We start from the raw sequence: 24,423 nt of genomic DNA on the forward strand, positions 1-24,423 counted from the left end.
TGCTCTTCAGTTGCTCACAATTGGACTTTCAGACTAATCACTGACTTTAAAAGACTATTTCTCTACCACAAAATTGTAAATCAGTTATACTCAAATAAAAATTTTTTAAAGGCTACTTATTTCCGATTCAAAATGTTTTGGAGGCAAATATAAAAATTCTCCTTACCAAACATTCAAATGTTATTCCAATGTCTCTGAAATAAAAATGGTGGATGGAGTAAAAATTAGATAAGAAAGCTGATGGCCCCAAGAGACAACAATTGCTCATTATTTACAAGGATCTTAAAAAGATCCCGTGATTCCAATAACAAAGTGGCTGGTAGAGAGTGCTGAGGTGGATTGCTTACCATTAGAGAAAGCAAAAGCAATACCCAGCTATGGATGTGACTGGTGATAGAAGCAAGAGCCGATGCTGTAAAGAGCAATATTGCATAGGAACCTGGAATGCCAGGTCCATTAATCAAGGCAAATTGGAAGTGGTCAAACAAGAGATGTCAAGAGTGAACATCGACATTCTAGGAACCAGTGAACTAAAATGGACTGGAATGGGTGAATTTAACTCAGATGACCATTATATCTACTACTGTGGGCAGGAATCCCTCAGAAGAAATGGAGTAACCATCATGGTCAAGAAAAGAGTCTGAAATGCAGTACTTGGATGCAATCTCAAAAATGACAGAATGATCTCTGTTGGTCTCCAAGGCAAACCATTCAATATCACAGTTATCCAAGTCTATGTCCCAACCAGTAACACTGAAGAAGCTGAAGTTGAACAGTTCTATGAAGACCTACAAGACCTTTTAAAACTAACACCCCCAAAAGATGTCCTTTTCATTATAGGGGACTGGAATGCAAAAGTAGGAAGTTAAGAAACACCTGGAGTAACAGGCAAATTTGGCCTTGGAATGCGGAATGAAGCAGGGCAAAGACTAATAGAGTTTTGCCAAGAAAATGCGCTGGTCATAGCAAACACCCTCTTCCAACAACACAAGAGAAGACTCTACACATGGACATCCCAAGATGGTCAACACCGATATCAGATAGATTATATTCTTTGCAGCCAAAGATGGAGAAGCTGTATACAGTCAACAAAAACAAGACCAGGAGCTGACTGTGGCTCAGATCATAAACTCCTTATTGCCAAATTCAGACTTAAATTGAAGAAAGTAGGGAAAACCACTAGACCATTCAGGCACGACCTAAATCAAATCCCTTATGATTATACAGTGGAAGTGAGAAATAGATTTAAGGGCCTAGATCTGATAGATAGAGTGCCAGATGAACTATGGAATGAGGTTCGTGACATTGTACAGGAGAAAGGGATCAAGACCATCTCCATGGAAAATGAATGCAAAAAAGCAAAATGGCTGTCTGGGGAGGCCTTACAAATAGCTGTGAAAAGAAGAGAGGTGAAAAGCAAAGTAGAAAAGGAAAGATACAAGCATCTGAATGCAGAGTTCCAAAGAATAGCAAGAAGAGATAAGAAAGCCTTCCTCAGCGATTAATGCAAAGAAATAGAGGAAAAGAACAGAATGGGAAAGACTAGAGATCTCTTCAAGAAAATTAGAGATATCAAGGGAACATTTCATGCAAAGATGGGCTTGATAAAGGACAGAAATGGTATGGACCTAACAGAAGCAGAGGATATTAAGAAGATGTGGCAAGAATACACAGAAAACTATACAAAAAAGAGCTTCACAACCTAGATAATCACGATGGTGTGATCACTCATCTAGAGCCAGGCATCTTGGAGTGTGAAGTCAAGTGGGCCTTAGAAAGCATCACTACAAACAAAGCTAGTAGAGGTGATGGAATTCCAGTGGAGCTGTTTCAAATCCTGAAAGATGATGCCGTGTAAGTGCTGCACTCAATATGCCAGCAAATTTGGAAAACTCAGCAGTGGCCACAGGACTGGAAAAAGTCAGTTTTCATTCCAATCCCAAAGAAAGGCACTGCCAAAGAATGCTCAAATTACCGCAAAATTGCTCTCATTTCACAAACTAGTGAAGTAATGCTTAAAATACTCCAAGCCAGGCTTCAGCAATACATGAGCAGAGAATTTCCTGATGTTCAAGCTGGTTTTAGAAAAGGCAGAGGAACCAGAGATCAAATTGCCAACATCTGCTGGATCATGGAAAAGGCAAGAGAGTTCCAGAAAAAAACATCTATTTCTGCTTTCTTGACTATGCCAAGCCTTTGACTGTGTGGATCACAATAAACTGTGGAAAATTCTGAAAGAGATGGGAATACCAGACCACCTGACCTGCCTCTTGAGAAATCTGTATGCAGGTCAGGAAGCAGCAGTTAGAACTGGACATGGAACAACAGACTGGTTCCAAATAGGAAAAGGAGTACGTCAAGGCTGTATATTGTCACCCTGCTTATTTAACTTATATGCAGAGTACATCATGAGAAATGCTGGACTGGAAGAAACACAAGTGGGAATCAAGATTGCCGGGAGAAATATCAATAACCTCAGATATGCAGATGACACCACCCTTATGGCAGAAAGTGAAGAGGAACTAAAAAGCCTCTTGATGAAAGTGAAAGAGGAGAGTGAAAAGGTTGGCTTAAAGCTCAACATTCAGAAAACGAAGATCATGGCATCCGGTCCCATCACTTCATGGGAAATAGATGGGGAAACAGTGCAAACAGTGTCAGACTTTATTTTTTGGGGCTCCAAAATCACTGCAGATGGTGACTGCAGCCATGAAATTAAAAGACGCTTAGTCCTTGGAAGAAAAGTTATGACCAACCTAGATAGCATATTCAAAAGCAGAGACATTACTTTGCCGACCAAGGTCCGTCTAGTCAAGGCTATGGTTTTTCCTATGGTCATGTATGGATGTGAGTTGGACTGTGAAGAAGGCAGAGCACCAAAGAATGGATGCTTTTGAACTGTGGTTTTGGAGAAGACTCTTGAGAGTCCCTTGGACTGCAAGGAGATCCAACCAGTCCATTCTGAAGGAGATTAGCCCTGGGGTTTCTTTGGAAGGACCGATGCTAAAGCTGAAACTCCAGTACTTTGGCCACCTCATGTGAAGAGTTGACTCATTGGAAAAGACTCTGATGCTGGGAGGGATTGGGGGCAGGAGGAGAAGGGGACGATAGAGGATGAGATGGCTGGATGGCATCACAGACTCGATGGACGTGAGTCTGAGTGAACTCCGGGAGTTGGTGACGGACATGGAGGCCTGGCATGCTGCGATTCACGGGGTCACAAAGAGTCGGACACGACTGAGCGACTGAACTGAACTGAGAGAAATCACCCTAATGCCCTTCTTTCTTATTAAGTTCCAACATAATCTAGCTGAATGATTAAGTTTCCCCAATAAAAGGAAGACATTAAAATGAATACACCTTTGCTTTTATTTCCATTACTCTAGGAGGTGAAACATAGAGATCTTATTGAAATTTATTGGAGATTTCTTTAATAAAAAAAAAAACACTAGGAATAAAACTACCATATGACCCAGCAATCCCACTACTGGGCATATACCCTGAGAAAACCATAATTCAAAAGACATTCAGTTCAGTTCATTTCAGTAGCCCAGTCGTGTCTGACTCTTTGTGACGTCATGAATCGCAGCACACCAGGCCTCCCTGTCCATCACCATCTCCCGGAGTTCACTTAGACTCACATCCATTGAGTCCATGATACCACCCAGCCATCTCATCCTCTGTTGTCCCCTTCTCCTCCTGCCCCCAATCCCTCCCAGCATCAGAGTCTTTTCCAATGAGTCAACTCTTCGCATGTGGTGGCCAAAGTACTGGAGCTTCAGCTTTAGCATCATTCCTTCCAAAGAAATCCCAGGGCTGATCTCCTTTAGAATGGACTGGTTGGATCTCCTTGCAGTCCAAGGGACTCTCAAGAGTCTTCTCCAACACCACAGTTCAAAAGACATATGTACCCCCAAATTTATTGCAACACTATTTACAATAGCTAGAACGTGGAACCAACCTATATGTCCATCAATAAATGAATGGATAAAGAGGTTATGGTACACATATACAATGGAATATTACTCAGCCATAGAAGGAATGAAATTGAGTCAGTTCTAGTGATGTGGATGAACCTGGAGCCTGTTAAAAATAGAGTGAGAGAAAGAGTAAGTCAGAAAGAGAAAAACAGAGTAAGTCAGAAAGAGAAAAACAAATATCATATAATAACACATATATGGAATCTAGAACAATGGTACTAATGAATCTATTTTCAGGGCAGGAATAGAGAACAGATTTGTGGACACAGCAGGGGAAGCAGAGGGTGGGATGAACTGAGAGAGTAGCATTGACACATATATTACTACATGTAAAATAGATAACTAGTGGGAAGTTGCTGTGTGACATGGGGAACTTAACTTGGTGCTCCGTAACTACCTAGTGGGGTGGGAGGAAGTTTCAAGAAAGGGCGAACATACGTATGCTGCTGCTAAGTCACTTCAGTTGTGTCCGACTCTGTGCGACCCCATAGACAGCAGCCCACCAGGCTCCCCCGTCCCTGGGATTCTCCAGGCAAGAACACTGGAGTGGGTTGCCATTTCCTTTTCCAATGCATGAAAGTGAAAGTGAAGTCGCTCAGTCGTGTGTGACCCTCAGCGACCCCATGGGCTGCAGCCTTCCAGGCTCCTCTGTCCATGGGATTTTCCAGGCAAAAGTACTGGAGTGGGGTGCTGTTGCCTGCTCCGGAACATATGTATACTTGTGGCTGATTCATGTTGTTGTATGGCAGAAACCAACGCAACAAAGTAAAGCAATTATCTTCCAATTAAAAATTAAATATATATTTAATATAAAACTACTAGAACTGCTAAACAGATTCAGTGAGGTAGCAGGAAACAAGATTATCATATAGAAATCCATTGCATTATTAGAGTTCAATATTTCAATGAAATATTGAAAAGGGAAAGTTAAAAAGAATCTCTTTTAAAACAAAATATCTGAGGGCATTTTTTTCCCTATATACTATATTCTAGCTAATGAATAAAGAAGAAGTGACAAAACCAAACTGTCTCTACTTCTCGTTCCATAATGGATCTAGGCAAAGATCATCAATGGCTGCTAACACAGACAACCAGGCATTCCCCTTGTAGAATAACAAGAGTATAGTATAATCTGTCAGCTCTCCTTCTCCCATCAAGTCTGAATCCAATCAAATCTCTACATCCAGCTATCAATTAATGAAACTGCAGATGTTAGAAAAACATGTTAAATTATGTCAAAAGAATGCAATCAGTAAAATTCAGATTTTGTAAAACTGTACAGGACAAATGACTCAGTTTCTTCAACAAATTTGAAAAAGCTGTAGAGGAGAAGCCATAGAGACTTAAAAGATTTAAAAAAAAAAAAAAAAAAAAGATTTCTCAACTAACCACATTTATGGGCTTTATTTGGTACCAGTTCAAACAAACAAAACATGGCTCCACACAAACACTTGTAGGTAAGTTTTTATGGCAACGTTATTCATAATAGCCAAAAAATTAAAAGGATAAATAAATGTAGTATAATATATCCATATAATGGATTATTCAGCCACAAAAAGAATGAAGTGCTTTTCCATGATCCGACATATGTCAGTAGTAAAGAATCCGCCTGCTAATGCCAGAGACTATGAAAAATTCTATGAACAGAGGAATCTGGCAGGCTGCAATACAGTCCACAGGGTCGCAAAGAATCAGACACGACTTAGCAATTAAGCACAGCAAGCACAACATATATCAATCTGGAAAACTTTATGCTAAGTGAAGGTGTTATTCACCGGGTTTGTTTTGCCCAGTGTGCCTACAGCAGGCCAAAATGATCAGTCACTGATGTGAGCAGTGAAGCAAGGAAAACAGGTCTCATCTGCTCCGAGAAGGCAAGATACTCATTTTTCTACGCAGGCATCTAAGTGACGGGCCTCCCAGGTGGTGCAGGTGGGCCTCTTGCCAATGTAGGAGACACAGGTTGATTCATGGGTGGGGAAGATCCTCTGGAGGAAGAAATGGCAACCCACTCCAGCATTCTTACCTGAGAAATTGAATGGAGAGAGGACCCTAGTCCAGGGGGTCACAAAGAGTTGGACACAACTGAGCACAGCACATAACAAAGCTACAGGCTTCTGCACATCTAAAGGTCACGGATGTACTTGCCTGCACATGCATGCCCAGTTCAAGAGTCAATGGTTCTTTCTAGTCCTGATGAGCTCAACTTCAACTAGACACAGCTGACTTCGCTCTGCTTGAACTAGATGCAGCCGACTCCAAGTTCTTGGAAAACAACTCAGGCAAAATCGTGTTGTTCAGGCTACCAGGTCTTTGGAGGACATGAAAGTCTTAAAACCTCCATTAGCAAAAGCAGGTGAAATGGATTTCACCCATGGGTTCAAAAGAAGCCAGACACATTGTAACTATTCTACTGATATAAAATATTCAAGATAAGCATATCCCTAGAAAGCTCATTAGTGGCTGCCAGGCACTGAGTAGGAAATAGGAAAAGTGACTGCAAATTGGTACAGAGTTTCTTCTTGGGGTGATGGAAATAGTGGTGATAACAGTGGTGATGAGTGTACAACTTTGTGAAAATACTAGAAACCACTGAACTGCCCATTTTTAAATGGTGAATATTATGGCTTGTGAATTGTACCTCATTCTTGAGGGAAAAAATGAATACATCTTTCACTCACCGGTCTGGATTGAACCTAACTGAAGCTATAACAACTTAGAGTAACATACTTGGAATAAAATCTGCTTTTTAATAAAAATGGGCTGGAAAATGGATGAATACTTAAAGACTAGACTTTTCTATATTGATATCTTCTGCTTTTTGCTTTCTCCAAGATGTACAATATGGTAGAACTAAAAACGTTTTTTCTTGACCAAGTGAAAAGTGCTCATTCGTGTCCTACTCTTTGCGACCCCATGGACTATACAGTCCATGAAACTCTCCAGGCCAGAATACTGGAACTGGCAGCCTTTCCTTCTCCAGGGGATCTTCCCAACCCAAGGATTGAACCCTGGTCTCCCACATTGCAGGCGGATTCTTTACCACCTAAGCCACAAGGGAAGCTTCCTTGCCAAACTAGACTTTAAATTCTACAAGGGCAAAGACTTGCTTATTGTACTCACCGCCTGGCACATACACAGAGACTAAGGCTACTCAGTCATGTCTGACTTTTTGAGATGTCATGAACTGTAGCCTACCAGGCTCCTCTGTCCATGGATTCTTCCAGGCAAGAATACTGTATTGGGTTGTCATTCCCTTCTCCAGGGGATCGTTCCAAACCAGGGATCAAACCCAGATCCTCCCACATTGCAGGCAGATTCTTTACCATTTGAGCCACCAGGGAAGCCCTACACAGAGATTAGCACAGGAGAAAGTGTGTTGAATAAATGAGAAAGCAAATAATTCATTTAACTTTCTTAGAAGAGCAAGAGTCTTTCGACTATAATTTTTCTTTTTAATTTTTTAACTGAAATATAATTGATTTATAATAGCATATGTTTCAGGTGTATATATATACACATATATATGTTATTTTTCCCTTGTAGATTATTATATAATATTAAGTATAGTTACCAACAACATATCTTTAATCAACTGTATTCCAATACAAACTAAATTTTTTTTTTTAATTTAAAAAACATTGAGTATAGTTTCCTGTGCTATACAGTAGGTCCTTTTTGGTTACCTGTTTACACATAGCAGGGTAAATATGTTAATATCAATCTCTTAATTTATTCCCCCCTCCACACACTCCCTTTCTCCTTTGCTAATGATGAGTTTGTTTTCTGAGTCTGTGAATCTCTTTCTGTTTTGTAAATAAGTTCATTTTTATTCATTTTATTCTTTTTGTGGGGGGGGGGGATTCCACGTATAAGCAATATCATTTATTTGCTTTTTCTGGGTTGCTTTCCTTAGCATAATAATCACTAGGTCCATTCATGTTGCTGCAAATGACATTATTTCATTCTTTTTATGGCTAATATTCTGTATTATATATATATATATACAAAATGGAATATATATACATATATATACTGCATCTCCTTTATCCATTCATCTGTTGATGGACACTTAGGTTGCTTCCATGTCTTGGCTATCCTAAATAGTGCTGCAATTAACATTACATTGCATGGATTGTTAATATAGTACTACACAGTCTCAGTTTGTTGACTCCACAGACATGGAACCTAAGGAAAGTGAGGGGAAACAGTAATTTATAAACTTGAAAAAGATGTTATTTGAAGAAAGAAAAGGGGAAAACACCACCATCATTAAAGACCAAAGGTTTATGCGTTGGTGACCTATTTTAAGTCTTTTAAGTTGTATTTTTGTAAGGATCATTTTCATTATATATTATTAGATTTACAATTAATTTTATTTTTTTCCAGTGTTTTTGAGATACAATTGACGTAACATTGAGCAAGTTTAAGGTATACAGTGTGATGATTTGGTATATGTTTATCTTGTGTATGAAATGATTACCATAGCAAGGTTAGTTAACACCTCCGTCACATCATATAATTAAAATTTCTTTTTTGTGGTGAGAACATTAGGAATTTTCAAGTATAAAATATAGCTTTGTTAACTATAATCCCCATGGTGTATATTAGGTTGTCAGAACTTATTCATCTTATAACTGGAAGTTTAATAAACTTTATTTTCAAATTAGCTTCTTAGAAAAAAGACTAAAATATGTACATATGTAAGCACCTATGTACACATATATGCATAGACTACATTCAGACTTGTTGATCACTATTTTGTTTCTAAATGCAAAACAGACCATCTGTTAAAAGAATTATTTCAGGGCTTTGCCAAAGGTCCACGCTTTCATGTGTGCTTTGGGTCCCTGCCCTCTTCATTATAAGTTGTTTTTCCCCTTCTTTCTCTTGCCTTTGCCAAAGAATGTGATACTCTTTCCACTCCATGCTTGGTTTTTTGTGTATTGATTAGCATAAACTGCTACTAGGGATTCTTCGAATTCCAAACTTTCACAACATATGCTATTTCTAAGATAACTGAAAAGAAACATGGTCTGGATTTATCAATCGTATTACATCCTTCAGGTAGTATCAGTAGATTTCAGCATTTTCAAAGCTCTCTTGTTGAATATGAATTGAGTTTGGTACCTTTGGGATAAAAGCTATAAACTCTGGAAAACTTTTCGTAAATGTTCAGATAAATATACGCATATATCTACGTAAATGATATAATCCATATAGTGCACGCACACACATATATATTTTTTTATCTTTCTGGGGATAAATTGGGGCGGGGTACACTTACTCCTTGGAAGGCAAGTTATGACCAACCTAGATAGCATATTCAAAAGCAGAGACATTACTTTGCCAACTAAGGTCCGTCTAGCCAAGGCTATGGTTTTTCCAGTGGTCACGTATGGATGTGAGAGTTGGACTGTGAAGAAGGTTGAGCGCCTAAGAATTTATGCTTTTGAACTGTGGTGTTGGAGAAGACTCTTGAGAGTCCCTTGGACTGCAAGGAGATCCAACCAGTCCATTCTGAAGGAGATCAGCCCTGGGATTTCTTTGGAAGGAATGAAGCTGAAGCTCCAGTACTTTGGCCACCTCATGTGAAGAGTTGACTCATCGGAAAAGACTCTCTCTGATGCTGGGAGGGATTGGGGCAGGAGGAGAAGGGGACGACAGGGGATGAGATGGCTGGATGGCATCACGGACTCGATGGACATGAGTTTGCGTGAACTCCGGGAGTTGGTGATGGACAGAGAGGCCTGGCGTGCTATGATTCATGGGGTCGCAAAGAGTAGGACACAACTGAGCGACTGAACTGACTGACACGTGTATAGTGATAGTCTAAAAATGGTTCCTGAAATTATCAAATATTCATCCCTGCTGCTGCTGCTGCTGCTAAGTCACTTCATTCATCCCTAGAACCTATAAATATTATATTTGGAAAAATTATCTTTATTGCTTTGTTTGAAAAAATAATCTTTGTGCAGGTGATTAAGTTAAGGATCTTGAAATGTGGTTATATTCTGGATTATCCAGGTAGACCCTAAATGCAATCCCACATATCCTTGTAAGATGGAGGCAAGAGGAGATTTGACACCTACAGAAGAGGAAGAGACAAGCTAAACCATGGGAGTAGAAACTGAAGTGATATAGCCACAAGCTGAGAATTGCTGGGAGCCAACAGAATCTGGAAGAAGCAAGAACCAAATTGCCCCTGGAGCTTCCAGAGGAATCACATCTTTTCCAATATCTTGATATTGATCCACTAAAATTGATTTCCAGATGTAAGAGAATAAATTTCTATTGTTTTAAGCTGCCAAGTTTGTGGTTATTTACTATAGGAGAAATGGGAAACATATAAATACATATGCAAAAAACGCGCATACAGAATTGATGCTTTTGAACTGTGGTGTTGGAGAAGGCTCTTGAGAGTCCCTTGGACTGCAAGGAGATCCAACCTAAAGGAAATCAGTCCTGAATATTCATTGGAAGGACTGATGCTAAGGCTGAAACTCGAATACTTTGGCCACCTGATGCGAAGAACTGACTCATTTTAAAAGACCCTGACGCTGGGAAAGAGTGAAGGCTGGAGGACAAGGGGATGCCAGAGGATGAGATGGTTGGATCACTGACTAAATGGACATGATTTTAAGTAGGCTCCGGGAGTTGGTGATGGTCAAGGAGGCCTGGGGTGGCGAAGAGTCGGACACGACTGAGCAACTAAATTGAACTGAACTGAATACCCTTAATGAAGATTAAAAGAAGCTGATGCAGTCATAAAAAGAGTCAGCTTCTCTCATAGTGCCCAGACCTGCCCCTCCGCAAGGAGTAGAAGAGCAGATTCGAATGAGGCTATCTGCAGCCAGGCAGAGCCACAGTGAGAGCAAACGTAGTTCAATTTCTTCTCACAAATCCAGCAGGTGGATATATCACCCCTCTTCTTGTAGGAAGGTCTGAGGAAGAGGTAGAGAATTACAAGCGTTTTACATAAGGCTCCCTGTTGAATGGAGTCAAAATTCATTTCCATTTTCATAAATATAAGAACCAGAGATTATCTTCCCATTGATAACCAGCATATCCAAAATGATTTCTTACAACAGTGTGCATGTTCATGACATTTTACAGTTTACAAAAAAAGGATTTTTCTCATAATTATCTCATTTGGCCCTTGTAGAGTTCTGGAAAGCAGCAAGTTGAGGACTTGAAACAAGAATTCCATAAAAAACTATGAGCCTTGTAATTCTAAAATCTAAACACAGATTCCCATGACACAACTATTAAAAGATTTAGGATTCAATAAATGTCACAACTGTCATAACATTCCAGAGCCATTTCACTTTTGGACAGTATGGTTCAAAAAATAAAAAGACACATGAAAAGTAGATGATGAACAATAAGTGGAAATGGGTAGACACAATTAAGTAAATGAATCCTCTCTATCCTTGACATTCACCTCTTGCCTTAGCATCAGTCCTCACCCTGGTCAGATCCTGGGAGTCATTTGTCTTGCTTCCTAATCTCTCCCATCCAGTGATTGAGTGCTGACATGTATACCATTTTATCTCTCATATAGTGCCTCCTTCTCAGGGCCTAAATCACAAGTTTAGTGTCAGCCTTCATCCCCTCTATTTTCTCAATATCCTAATTTTTCTAGCTCCAGAGCCCTGCCCTTTTTGCCCAGATTCTACTCTATAGGTATAATGACATTTCAAAAATATAAATCTGGTCACCACCCTATCACTCCTGGTGGAACACACTGTTAATAAGGCAAACCCACAGCCGTTTTCAACTCCATTTTTCCTTAACACTCTAAAGACAGAGTTGAATTCCCTCAACTCTGTTGCTTATTTGTGGCACCAGCTATTAGAAATTGTGTTGAGTGGCTTCCAGGAAATTTTTTCCTTTTTTAATAAATAGATCTATGCAGGAATTTATCCTCCCAGCACCAGCCAGGGCTAGCAGCAATGGGAGAGATAGCTGGAGAGATAGCTAAGAATATTATTTTATTGCTCTGAAAGGTTATAATAGAAACGGCATGATTGCACTCTCCCCTGGTATTTGTATACTTTGATTTTTGTCTTTTTTTTTAAATTTAGTTGCTAACTCATGTCTGATATTTTGCAACCCCATGGACTGTAGCCCACCAGGATCCTCTGTCCATGAGATTTCCCAGGCAAGAATTCTGGAATGGGTTGCCATTTCCTTCTCCAGGACATCTTCCCAACTCAGGGACCGAATTCACATCTCCTGCTTGGCAGGCAGATTCTTTACTACCAAGCCACCTTGACTATCTTCACTCATTTCCCCAATCCTGCCCTCTTGCCCGTGGCAGCCATCAATCTGCCCTGGATTTCTATGAGTTTGTTTTTGTTAGGTTCCACACATAAGTAAGATCATACAGCATTATCTTTCTTTGTCTGACATTTCACTTCACATTTGCTGTTTCAAACATATCACCATAAATGGCAAGATTTCCATCTTTTATGGCTATGTCACTTTCCACTGTATATGTAAACTACATTTTCTTTATCCATTCACCCATTGGTGGAAAATTAGGCTGTTTCCTTAGGTATCTTGGCTACTATGAATAATACTGCATTGAAGATGGGGTTGCAGACATCTCTTTGAGATACTGATTTGGTTGCCTTCCATTATATATCCAGAAGTTAAATTGTTGGATCATATGTTATTTATATTTTTAAAAAACATTTTGAGCAACCTCCATACTGTTTTTCATAGCGAAAGCACCAATTTTCATTCCCACCAGCAGTTCACATGGGTTCCCTTTTCTCTGCACTAATGTCAACACCTGTTACTCTTGTCTTTTTCTGACAAGTGTAAGGAGTATCTGATTGTGGTTTTGATTTGCATTTCTCTGATGACAAATGACACTGAGCACATTTTTGTGTACTTGGCTGTTTCTATGTCTTTGGGAAAAAATGTCTATTCAGGTCCTTTGCCCGCTTAAAAAATCTGATTATTTGGTTGTTTTGCTATTAAGCTGTATGAGTTTCTTATCAATTTTAGGTACAGCGATCACTGCTCAGGCTCCCTCATTATGCAGAGCCAGTGGCTGGGCTTAATAGTTGGGCGGTACTCCCCCACCCACTATTCCTGGCTTCCTGCCTGAGCATAGCTGTAGGATGGACTCTGCAGCTGCCCAGATTCTCTAGTCAGGCTTCCTGATTAAATGGGACTAGAGGCTACACTCAGCAGGTGGTAGGGCTGCAAATTTTCTTATCTGCCTGGGAAGGACAGTATAAAAGGCTCCACTGCCCTTGTGGCTTTTTGGCTGGTTGCTGTTGTTCAGTTGTTCTGTTGTGTCTGACTCTGCGACCCCATGGACTGCAGCACACCAGGCTTCCTTGTCCTTCACCATCTTCTAGAGCTTTCTCAAACTCATGTCCATTGAGTCAGTGATGCCATCCAACCATCTCATCCTCTGTCATCTCCTTCTCCTCCTGCCTTCAGTCTTTCCCAGCATCAGAGTCTTTTCCAATGAGTCAGTTCTTTGCATCAGGTGGCCAAAATATTGGAGTTTCAGCTTTATCACCAGTCCTTCCAAAGAACAGTCAGGGCTGATTCCCTTTAGGATGGACTGGTTTGATCTCCTTGCAGTCCAAGGGACTCTCAAGAGTCTTCTCCAACACCACTGTTCAGAAGCTGGGGACCTAAATTAGACAGAACTGCCTACCAAGCTCCCTGGCTAGACAGGATCACTGGCTCAGCTCTGCAGATGGGCAGAGCCACTGGCTGGTATCTCTGCTTGGGCACCACCACAGGTAAGAATGTTGTCCCCTAAGATCTGAGCACTGGTTACTATAAGCCTTGTCCTCCTTCTCTGTGTCTATCTGATTCCCAGTGACCAAGTTCCATAGATTCCCTCAGTGGTGTCTGAGATGAGACTTTAGGGAGTTGTAGGACTCCCAGGACATGTCCTACAACACTGGAGGAGCAATGCAAACTTGGGTTTTCTTTTTCCCACTGCATAGACTGTAGACTCAGAGGGGCCAGAGATTCAGTGCCAGCCACCGGGAGGAGAGATGTAGCCACTTCCCTTGCCCTTCTAATGTGGGCCTTCTAGGTTCCTATGATTCAGGGAGATGCTTCAGTCTCATCTCCGTGTGCTGGAATTTTCTCTTGATATCTTGTCTGTGGATAGCAGCTAGTTGGTCTTCTTGCGAGGGGGACTGAAGTTGGGAACAACCTATGAAACCAGCTTTTTAACATCTGTTTCCTACTTCATAGTATTTAAGGGGTAAGATAATATGCCCTGCTGATTAGAAATGAATCATATTTACAGTTAGCCACAATTTTGTTATATGGGGTGAAGTTATGACCTCCCCAAAAGTACTGTCAAATTTAATAGCATAGATATTGTATCTTGTTCATTTATATCACCTTTCTTGGGCACATGTATATTTAAACCCAAGCCTGGTACCACTAGATAAACAAAATGGAAAAATGTAAGATGGGAAATTTATAAAGTACTATAATTATATTCTCCCCCACCCACTATTCCCATCTCCAAATTATAGAGAGAGTTCCAATGGAGTCCTCACTTTCGTTTCCCTCATATTCAATCATTTGAATAATCCTACCCTTGGGACTTCCCTGGTGATCCATTGGTTAAGACTTTCCCTTCTTCCAATGCAGGGGGTATAGGTTCAATCTCTGGTCAGGCTGCTAAGATTCCACATCCCTCAGGGCCAAAAAAACAAAAACAAAAAAAACATAAAACAGAAACAATATTGTAAATTTGATAACATGGTCCACATCAAAAAAAAAAAAAATCCACCCCTTAAACATTTTTTCAGCAGTTTTTGAGAAACAACGATTTCAGATTACATCACAATTTTCCCTCTATTTCTTTGGGTTGATCACTGAGAAAGGCTTTGTTATCTCTCCTTGCTATTCTTTGGTACTCTGCATTCAAATGGGTATATATCTTTCCTTTCCTCCTTTGCAAGGAGAGAAAGTCTTCCTCAGCGATCAATGCAAAGAAATAGAAGAAAACAATAGAATGGGAAAGACTAGAGATCTTTTCAAGAAAATTAGAGATACCAAGGGAACATTTCATGCAAAGATGGGCTCAATAAAGGACAGAAATGGTATGGACCTAACAGAAGCAGAAGATATTAAGAAGAGGTGGCAAGAATACACAGAACTATACAAAAAAGATCTTCATGACCCAGATAATCACAATGGTATGATCACTCACTTAGAGCCAGAAATCCTGGAATGCAAAGTCAAGTGAGCCTTAGGTCGCATCACTATGAACAAAGCTAGTGGAGATGATGGAATTCCAGTTGAGCTATTTCAAATCCTAAAAGATGATGCTGTGAAAGTGCTGCACTCAATATGCCAGCAAATTTGGAAAACTTAGCAATGGCCACAGGACTGGAAAAGGTCAGTTTTCATTCCAATCCCAATGAAAGGCAATGGCAAAGAAGGCTCAAACTACTGCACAATTGCACTCATCTCACATGCTAGCAAAGTAATGCTCAAAATTCTCCAAGGCACGCTTCAACAGTACATGAACTGTGAACTTCCAGATGTTCAAGCTGAATTTAGAAAAGGCAGAGGAACCAGAGATGAAATTGCCAACATCTGTTGGATCATGGAAAAAGCAAGAGAGTTCCAGAAATACATCTACTTCTACTTTATTGACTATGCCAAAGCCTTGGACTGTGTGCATCACAACAAACTGTGGAAAATTCTTAAAGAGACGGGAATACCTGGTCACCTGACCTGCTTTTTGATAAATCTGTATGCAGGTCAGGAAGCAACAGTTAGAACTAAACTCGGAACAACAGATGGTTTCAAATCAGGAAAGGAGTATGTCAAGGCTGTATATTGTCACCCTGTTTATTTAACTTATATGCAGTGTACATCATGAAAAACTCTGGGCTGGGTGAAGCACAAACTGGAATCAAGTTTGATGGGAGAAATATCAATAACCTCAGATATGCAGATGACACCACCCTTATGGCAGAAAGCAAAGAAGAACTAATGAGCCTCTTGATGAACATGAAAGAGGAAAGTGAAAAAGTTGGCTTAAAACTCAACATTCAGAAAACTAAGATTATGGCATCTGGTCCCATCTTTTCATGGCGAAGAGATGGGAAAACTGTCAGACTTTAATTTTGGGGCTCCAAAATCACTGCAGATGGTGACTGCAGCCATGAAATTGAAAGACTTTTGCTCCTTGGAAGAAAAGTTATGACCAACCTAGATAGCATATTCAAAAGCAGAGACATTACTTTGTCAACAAAGGTCTGTCTAGTCAAGGCTATGGTTTTTCCTATGGTCATGTATGGATGTGAGAGTTGGACCGTGAAGAAGGCTGAGTGCTGAAGAATTGATGCTTTTGAACTGTGGTGTTGGAGAAGATTATTGAGAGTCCCTTGGACTGCAAGGAGATCCAACCGGTCCATTCTGAAGGAGATCAGCCCTGGGATTTCTTTGGAAGCAATGATGCTAAAGCTGAAACTCCAGTACTTTGGCCACCTCATGTGAAGAGTTGACTCATTGGAAAAGACTCTGATGCTGGGAGGGATTGGGGGCAGGAGGAGAAGGGGACAACAGAGGATGAGATGGCTGGATGGCATCACTGACTCGATGGACATGAGTCTGAGTGAACTCCGGGAGATGGTGATGGACAGGGAGGCCTGGTGTGCTGCAATTCATGGAGTTGCAAAGAGTTGGACACGACTGAGTGACGGAACTGAACTGAACAAGATAAGCAAACCTATTATAGTATAGTCTGAATCCCATTTAAAACCCACTTGTAGCTCCCCAGGACTGCCAGTAATGGTAGAATGCAATCCACATGCCAGCTGTGTAGAGGTCCTTGACCTTAATCTTACTTGAGCCATTTCAAGGAATTTCTTTTTTTGTAGACAAAGGTATAGTTTCTTACCACATTAGTCAGCAGGTACAAAGGAAATCCTTAAGCCCATTAACACATGACCTGAGTTCATTCACACCTATTCATTTCAAGATATTAATAACTTCTAGCTAGTGATATGATTAAGGCAATCACCTTGGTCTTCCAATCCCCTTGTGAGCAAGCAACTGGGGTTTTTTGTTGGGCATAGTGAGTCACTTTAATTTTTGATCCAAGTTTCTACAGGGAATTCAAAAACCAAGTTCCTCATACAGGGATTTTCCTTGTGTTCATCTATGTTTCATCTGCCTTGACCACATAGTAAGGCTACTAACTGCAGCCACACAGTAAGTATCCAAACAACTGCCTGTGCTGTGCTTAGTTGCTCAGTCATGTCCAACTTTCTGCCACCCTATGGACTGTAGTCCACCAGGCTCCTCTGTCCATGGGATTCTCCAGGCAAGAATATTGGAGTGGGTTGTAATGATCTTCTCCAGGGGATCTTCCTGATCCTGGGATTGAACCAGCATCACCTGGGTCTCCTCCACTACAGGTGGATTCTTCATCCATTGAAGCACCTGGTAAGCCCCATGGTGGTCCAACTTGCTCTTGCTGCTGCTGCTGCTAAGTCACTTCAGTCGTGTCCGACTCTGTGCTACCCCATAGACAGCAACCTACCAGCCTCCCCCGTCCCTGGGATTCCCCAGGCAAGAACACTGGAGTGGGTTGCCATTTCCTTCTCCAATTCATGAAAGTGAAAAGTGAAGGTGCTCAGTAGTGTCGACTCTTCACGATCCCATGGGCTGCAGCCTACCAGGCATTTCCATCCATGGGATTTTCCAGGCAAGAGTACTGGAGTGGGTTGCCATTGCCTTCTCCAAACTTGCTCTTAATGGTTACCAAATCTAATCTCATCTTATTAGACTGACGATCTGTAAGCAAATTCAAATATTTTTGTGCCAAAAATAGTAAAGGCATTCTGGATTTCATTCCATGAGAACGCCACTGTGTTTGGCTGGACCCAGAAATTTACTGAAAAGAAATCATTAACAAGGCCTAAAATGGCACAACAATCTCCTTTAGCCTTTATACTTAGCCTTTACCACATCAGACATTGCTAAAGCTATCAGACAAACCATTTTTTTAATTTTCTGTAGTCTACTATCAACCTTCAAGAACCGTCTGCCTTATGCTCTGAAGCTAGGCAGGACTCTTAAGGGAGTTAATAGAAATCAAAACTGCCTCCTCAATTATTTTCTTTATCAGTTATCTCTTGCTTCTTGCAATTCTGTGTTACTTAATATTTACTAGGAAGGACAGCTAAGAGAATTCCAGTGGTATCATGCATTGAGGCACTCAGGTTGGGGTGATAAGCACCAAACAATCTCTCCAGTCACTGCGCAACTTCCCCCCGCCCCCCTCCCCCCCCCCCCCCCCGCGCTGGTTCCCTCCATCTGTGGCCCTTTTATACCCTCCCAATTTTATCTTCAGGACCTTTAGTGCACCTTTTCTGTCTCCTATGACTGTCAGAGGATTTGTTGTGCCTACCATCTTTCTTAGGGGTCCACTAGTAAAAAGAGAATATGGATTATAGCTCCACTGCTTAATCATTTCCTTCCTAAACTGAAATCATGAGCTGCTCTCCACTCCCTCCCTCCCGCCCACTCCCACAGGCTGCTACTGTATAAGATAAAACATAGCCATCCATTATGAGATTAACAAGGTTAGGTTAGATTTCCTAATACTGAGCCTAAGAAAGGGATTCTTATGCCCAAGTTTTATTGAGAGAGTGCTCTTCAGGATGAATTCTCTAAGAGGAGTGTGAAGCAGAAGAGGGAAGTGGAAAGAAGTGAACAGGATCTCAGGCGGCTGGATCTCTCAGGATGGGGGTGCCCAGGAGCATAAATCTCAGGCGGTTGGATCTCTCGGGATGGGGGTGCACAGGAACATAAATGCACCACAGAGCTGTTCCCTGTTGACATAAGGGGCGGTTCTATCATACCCAATGTTGACTAGTCAGTGCGTCATTGGCTGTAGGCAGTGGTGAAGTTGGTAGTCCCCCCAACAGGTGACAGGCGTTCATCTGAGGGCAGTTGTCCAAGGAAGTGGGCGGGTAGGCAGCTGTGAGCCATTAACAGGCCATGCTTAAAACAGCCTGGGATGAAACTGCTGGCAGAGACAATTTGGGAGGGGTGGCAACACCATCTCTATTCTGATAATTTCTCACATATAATTGGCTTGAGAATCCTAAAAATGTATTAAAAACAAAACTGAAAATAGTCTATAAATGTCATTGAGGTGATGGGTATATAACATGAGGGAAGTTGATGGCGTACTTTGTAAAATGAAATAGACTACAGTCTGAGTCTTTTCAGATGAGTGAGTTACACAGATTTAGTAAGGGTAAGTATGGGTGCTCACCAGTTAGAGCAGAATTTTTAAAGTTCTAGTGGCAAAAAAAGTCACAGGAAACATATTATTTGAATTTTTTAGCAGCAATTCCTTTTGAATAATCATTCAGTTCAGTTCAGTTCAGTTCAGTTCAGTCGCTCAGTCGTGTCCAACTCTTTGCGACCCCATGAATCGCAGCACGCCAGGCCTCCCTGTCCATCACCAACTCCCAGAGTTCACTCAGATTCACGTCCATCGAGTCAGTGACGCCATCTGCCGTCTCATCCTCTGTCGTCCCCTTCTCCTCCCTGTGCCTGAAGTGAAGTGAAGTGAAGTCGCTTAGTTGTGTCTGACTCTTTGTGACCCCATGTACTGTAGCCTGCCAGGCTCCTCTGTCCACGGGATTTTCCAGGCAAGAATACTGGAGTGGGTTGCCATTTCCTAGACACAGGTATAAAGGCACAGGAATAAAATCTGGGGCCAGCATTTCATTGACCTCCAATATACACATTTATTATATATTACAAATACTTCCATCACTATACCTCTAAGACTCTGTACTAATTTGTCTGCATATCTCTCCTCTCTAGGTCTTTAATCTCCTTAAAGGTAGACGGTGTCTTACACGTCTTCCTACTTTATTTCCAGTTGCCAGGTGAAAGTCAGTATACTTTTGTTGCATAAATGAAGAGATGAATAGAATACTGAGGAAATGTTCTATGGATCCTTAGTTCCGCCAGCAAAGAGTCTTTGTTACTATGGAGATGTGTGTGGGATCCCAGGGTACAATAGGGATCAATAGGGTACAATTTCTCAGGGAGTGATTGCTTCTCTTTTAGTAACTATGCATCATTATTCACAGAGGGAGTTTCAGTTTTTGTAATTTATCCTATTTTCACTTCCTCAAGATTATTAGGGCAGGACTTCCCTGGTAGTCCAGTGGCTAAAACTCTCAATGCAAGGGGCCCTGGTTTGCTCAGGGAACTAAGCAGAGAACTCAGCAGGTCAGGAAACTAAAATTCCACTTGCCACAACTAAGAGTCCAAATGTCACAATGAAAATTGAAGATCTTGAGTGTTGCAACTAAAAGCCAGTGCAGCCAAATAAATAATTTTAAAAAATTATTAGGGCAAAGTTGAGTTCTTAGGATGGTTTGATTCTCAAATGCAAAGGGAAAAAGGTAAATCTGGAAATATGTCAATGAGACTCAGTCCAGGCAAAAATAAATACTTTGAAAATATAAACAGTAATTTATTTATTCTTTAAATAAAAAATAATGAAAAATTATAATTTATATAATTATGACAGAAAAGCTTTTAGGGTTATTGACACTGCATTATAGTTGAGTAGACCTAAAAAAGCAAGGATTTTAATTGTTGAGCAACAGAAATTAAGTAACAATATTGAGTGTTCTTTTTAACAATAAACTATGAACAAGTTTTTCCTTCAGTGAAGCAGAAGCTCTGTTACAATGAAAAAGTAATTTATTCTTGGAAACTCGCCTGTATTATTCAGTGTTCACCAGAGAAACAGACCAATAGACGATATACATATATCTACGTGTGTATGCTCAGTCACTCAGTAGTGTATGACACTTTGCAACTGTCTGGGCTGTAGCCTACTAGGCTCCTCTGGCCATGGGGTTTTCCAGGCAAGAATACTAGAGTGCATTGTCATTTCCTCCTCCAGGGGATTTTCCTGACCCAGGGATCAAACTTGAATCTCCTGCATCTCCTGCATTGGCAGGTGTATTCTTTACCACTGAGCCACCTGGGAAGCCATACATGTATCTATATATATTTATAAATCCATATATCTGTATATCTATATGGAGAAGGCAATGACACCCCACTCCAGTACTATATATAAACACACACACACACACACACATATGTGTGACATGATTGTGGAGGCTGACAAGTCCAAAATCTTCAGGGTGAGTTGGTAGGCTGCAGACCCAGAATTGACATTGAAATTTTGTCCAAAGGCCATTGGAATCCTTCTTCTAGGGAGGTCAGTCTTTTTGAGTAATGCCTTCAACTGACTGGATGAGACCTATCCTCAAATTATTAGGGCAGTTTGCTTAATGCAAAGTCTACTGACTTAAACATTAATTTCATCTAGGAAAGACCTTCACAGAAACTTCTAAAACAATGTTTGACAAAACTTCTGAATATCATGGCCTAGACAAATTGATAAATGAAATTAATTATCATATTGTTCTAATCCTTTATAAATCTGTCAAGTATTCTGCTTCTTTTTTTCTCCCATATTTCATAGTGTAGTTTCTCTTATTCTGAGCCTTGTGCATTTATTCATCAAGTCACCATTTAATTTTTAGTTACTTAGTGCATTTCACATGTCAATCAAATCTTCTCCTGAATAGCTGAAAAGTAAAAATTTCTGCTTTTTGCCCTCTCTATAGTTGACACATAGCTCTTTGAGGTATTGTGTTTCAAGAATTCTGAGGTTAAAGTCATAGCGATAAAAATTAACAATGAATGAGTAGTCATCAACTCATCTGACATTGCAAATAAATGATTCACAGGGTAAAGCTCATATCACAGGTTACCACACACCACTAATCAAGAGACGTGGTCAGAAAATTCTTTGGTATATAATTTCAATTTTTTCATTATCCTAAGAGTGTAACTTGAGTGGATTGTGTTGGTTTAATGGTTTGGAGGTTTTAAAAAAGATATAATATAAAGAAAATGAGTTACTTAGGAAATAAATGTTTCTCTTTCACCAAATAATTCACTTAAACCAGACAAATGATGCACCGTGAAGATGCTTGAGGCTCTCTTGATGCACAGCTTTGTGTGGTAGAATGCCTATCCAACTGTTTGACTTGGTCAGATTTTGAGTAGTGAGAGTATAGATGACACCACACAAACACAATCATTTATTCCTTAAACATTCTACTATGTGTCAAACACTGAGCCAAGAAATGAAAGAGGAATGTGCATAATCCTCACTCATAAGAAACATATAGCCTAATGTGGCAGCAAGCATAGTAACATATAAGTTCTATAAATGATAAGATCATTAACAGAATGAGAAGACAAGCCATAGACCAGACCAGGAGAAAATATTTGCAAATGCCATATTTGATAAAGAATTGTTATCCAAACTATACAAAGAACTCTTAAAATTCAACAGTAAGAAGAGAAACAACCCAGTTAAGAAATGGGCCATAGACCTTAGCAGATACCTTACCTAGAAGATACACAGATGACAAATAAGCATAGGAAAAGGTGATCAACATCACATCGTCAGATGCAACCAAGCAAACCAAGACAATAAAATGTCACTGCACATCTATTAGAATGGACAAAATCCAGAACACTGAAAACACCAAATGCTGGTGAGGATGTGGAGCAACAGGAACTCTCATTCATTGCTGATGGGCATGCACAATGACATAGCCACTTTGGAAGGCAGAAGAAATTTTCTTACAAAACTAGACATACTATGCGTGTGCTAAGTCGCTTTAGTCATGTCTGACTCTCTGTGACCCTATGGACTGTAGCCTGCCAAGCTCCTCTGTCCATGGGATTCTCCAGGCAAGAAGACTGGGTTGCCATGCCCTCCTCCAGGGGATCCTCCCAACCCAGGGATCAAACATGAATCTCTTATGTCTCCTGTATTGGCATGCAGGTTCTTTACCACTAGCACCACCTGGGAAGCCTGAAACAAACTGAATGATGTAGCAATCAAGTTCCTTAGTATTGGCTTAAATAAACTGAAAACTGATTTCTGCACAAAAACCCGTATACAGATGATTACAACAACCTTATTCAAAATTGCCAACATTTGGGAACAACCAAGATGTCCTACAATAGGTGATTAAATAAATAAACTTTGGTACTTCCAGATAATGAAATATTATTTAGTGCTAAAAAGAACTGAGCTATTAAGACACACACACACAAGAAATAAAACCTGGGAGAACATTAAATGCATATGATTAAGTGAAAGAAGCCAGCCTGAAATGGCTACATGCTATATGGTTCCAACTAAGCAACAATTTGGAAAAGGCAAAACTATGGGAAGTGCCAATGGTTGCCAGGAGTTTGGGGAGAGGGAAGGATGAAGCAGTAGAGCAAAGAGATTTTTAGGGCAGTGAAACTATTCTGTGCATTGTTATAATAAAGTATATACATCACTATATATATATACGTCTATCTATCTATATAGATATAGATATATAAACTCAGCAGTGGCCACAGGACTGGAAGCAGTCAGTTTTCATTCCAATCCCAATGAAAGGCAATGGCAAAGAAGGCTCAAACTACCTCACAATTGCACTCATCTCACACACTAGCAAAGTAATGCTCAAAATTCTCCAAGCCAGGCTTCAACAGTACATGAACCATGAACTTCCAAATGTTCAAGCTGGATTTATGAAAGGCAGAGGAACCAGAGATCAAATTGCCAACATCTGCTGGATCATGGAAAAAGCAAGAGAGTTCCAGAAATACATCTACTTCTGCTTTATTGACTATGCCAAAGCCTTGGACTGTGTGCATCACAACAAACTGTGGAAAAACTCTTAAAGAGATGGGAATAGTCTGGCGGTCCTAAGATGGAGGAGGAATAGGATGGAGAGACCACTTTCTCCCCCACAAATTCATCAAAAGAACATTTAAACGCTGAGTAAATTCCACAAAACAACTTCTGAATGCTGGCAGAGGACATCAGGCACCCAGAAAAGCAGCCCATTGTCTTCAAAAGGAGGTAGGAAAACATATAAAAGACAAAAAAAAGAGACAAAAGAGGTAGGGATGGAGCTCCGTCCCAGGAAGGGAGTCTTAAAAAGAGAGAAGTTCCCAAACACCAGGAAACTCTCACTGCTGAGTCTGTGGCGAGCCTTCGAAGCACAGAGGGCAACATAACAGGGGAGTAAAAATAAATAAATAATTAAACCCCACAGGTTACAAGCCCAACAGTAACTCCCCCAACAGAGAAGCAGCACAGACGCCTGCACCCACCACTAGCAAGCGGGGTCTGGGCAGGGAGGTGTGGGCTGCATTGCTTAGAGTAAGGATCTGGCCTGAATGCCCCGAAGGCAATCTGAGCGAACTAACTTGGGCTAGCAAACCGGACTGTGGAATAACTACCACACAAAAAGCCCTAAGATACCACCAGGCCCGCACGCAGAACAAAGGA

General features: G+C 40.6%; 1 protein-coding gene across 1 annotated transcript in view; it reads left to right on the forward strand.

Annotated features, from left to right (window-relative positions):
• Nucleotides 1–10,291, forward strand: part of CD200 (CD200 molecule) — a 100,709-nt gene extending 90,418 nt beyond the window's left edge. Inside the window, exon 6 of the mRNA XM_069553290.1 lies at nucleotides 10,008–10,291. Within this exon, the coding sequence (XP_069409391.1) occupies nucleotides 10,008–10,018 (11 nt within the window). The 3' untranslated portion in view covers nucleotides 10,019–10,291. The remainder of the gene's footprint in view (nucleotides 1–10,007) is intronic.
• Nucleotides 10,292–24,423: the final 14,132 nt, after the last annotated feature.

The sequence above is a fragment of the Ovis canadensis genome, chromosome 1 (assembly GCF_042477335.2).
Source record: "Ovis canadensis isolate MfBH-ARS-UI-01 breed Bighorn chromosome 1, ARS-UI_OviCan_v2, whole genome shotgun sequence".
NCBI classification, from domain to species: domain Eukaryota; kingdom Metazoa; phylum Chordata; class Mammalia; order Artiodactyla; family Bovidae; genus Ovis; species Ovis canadensis.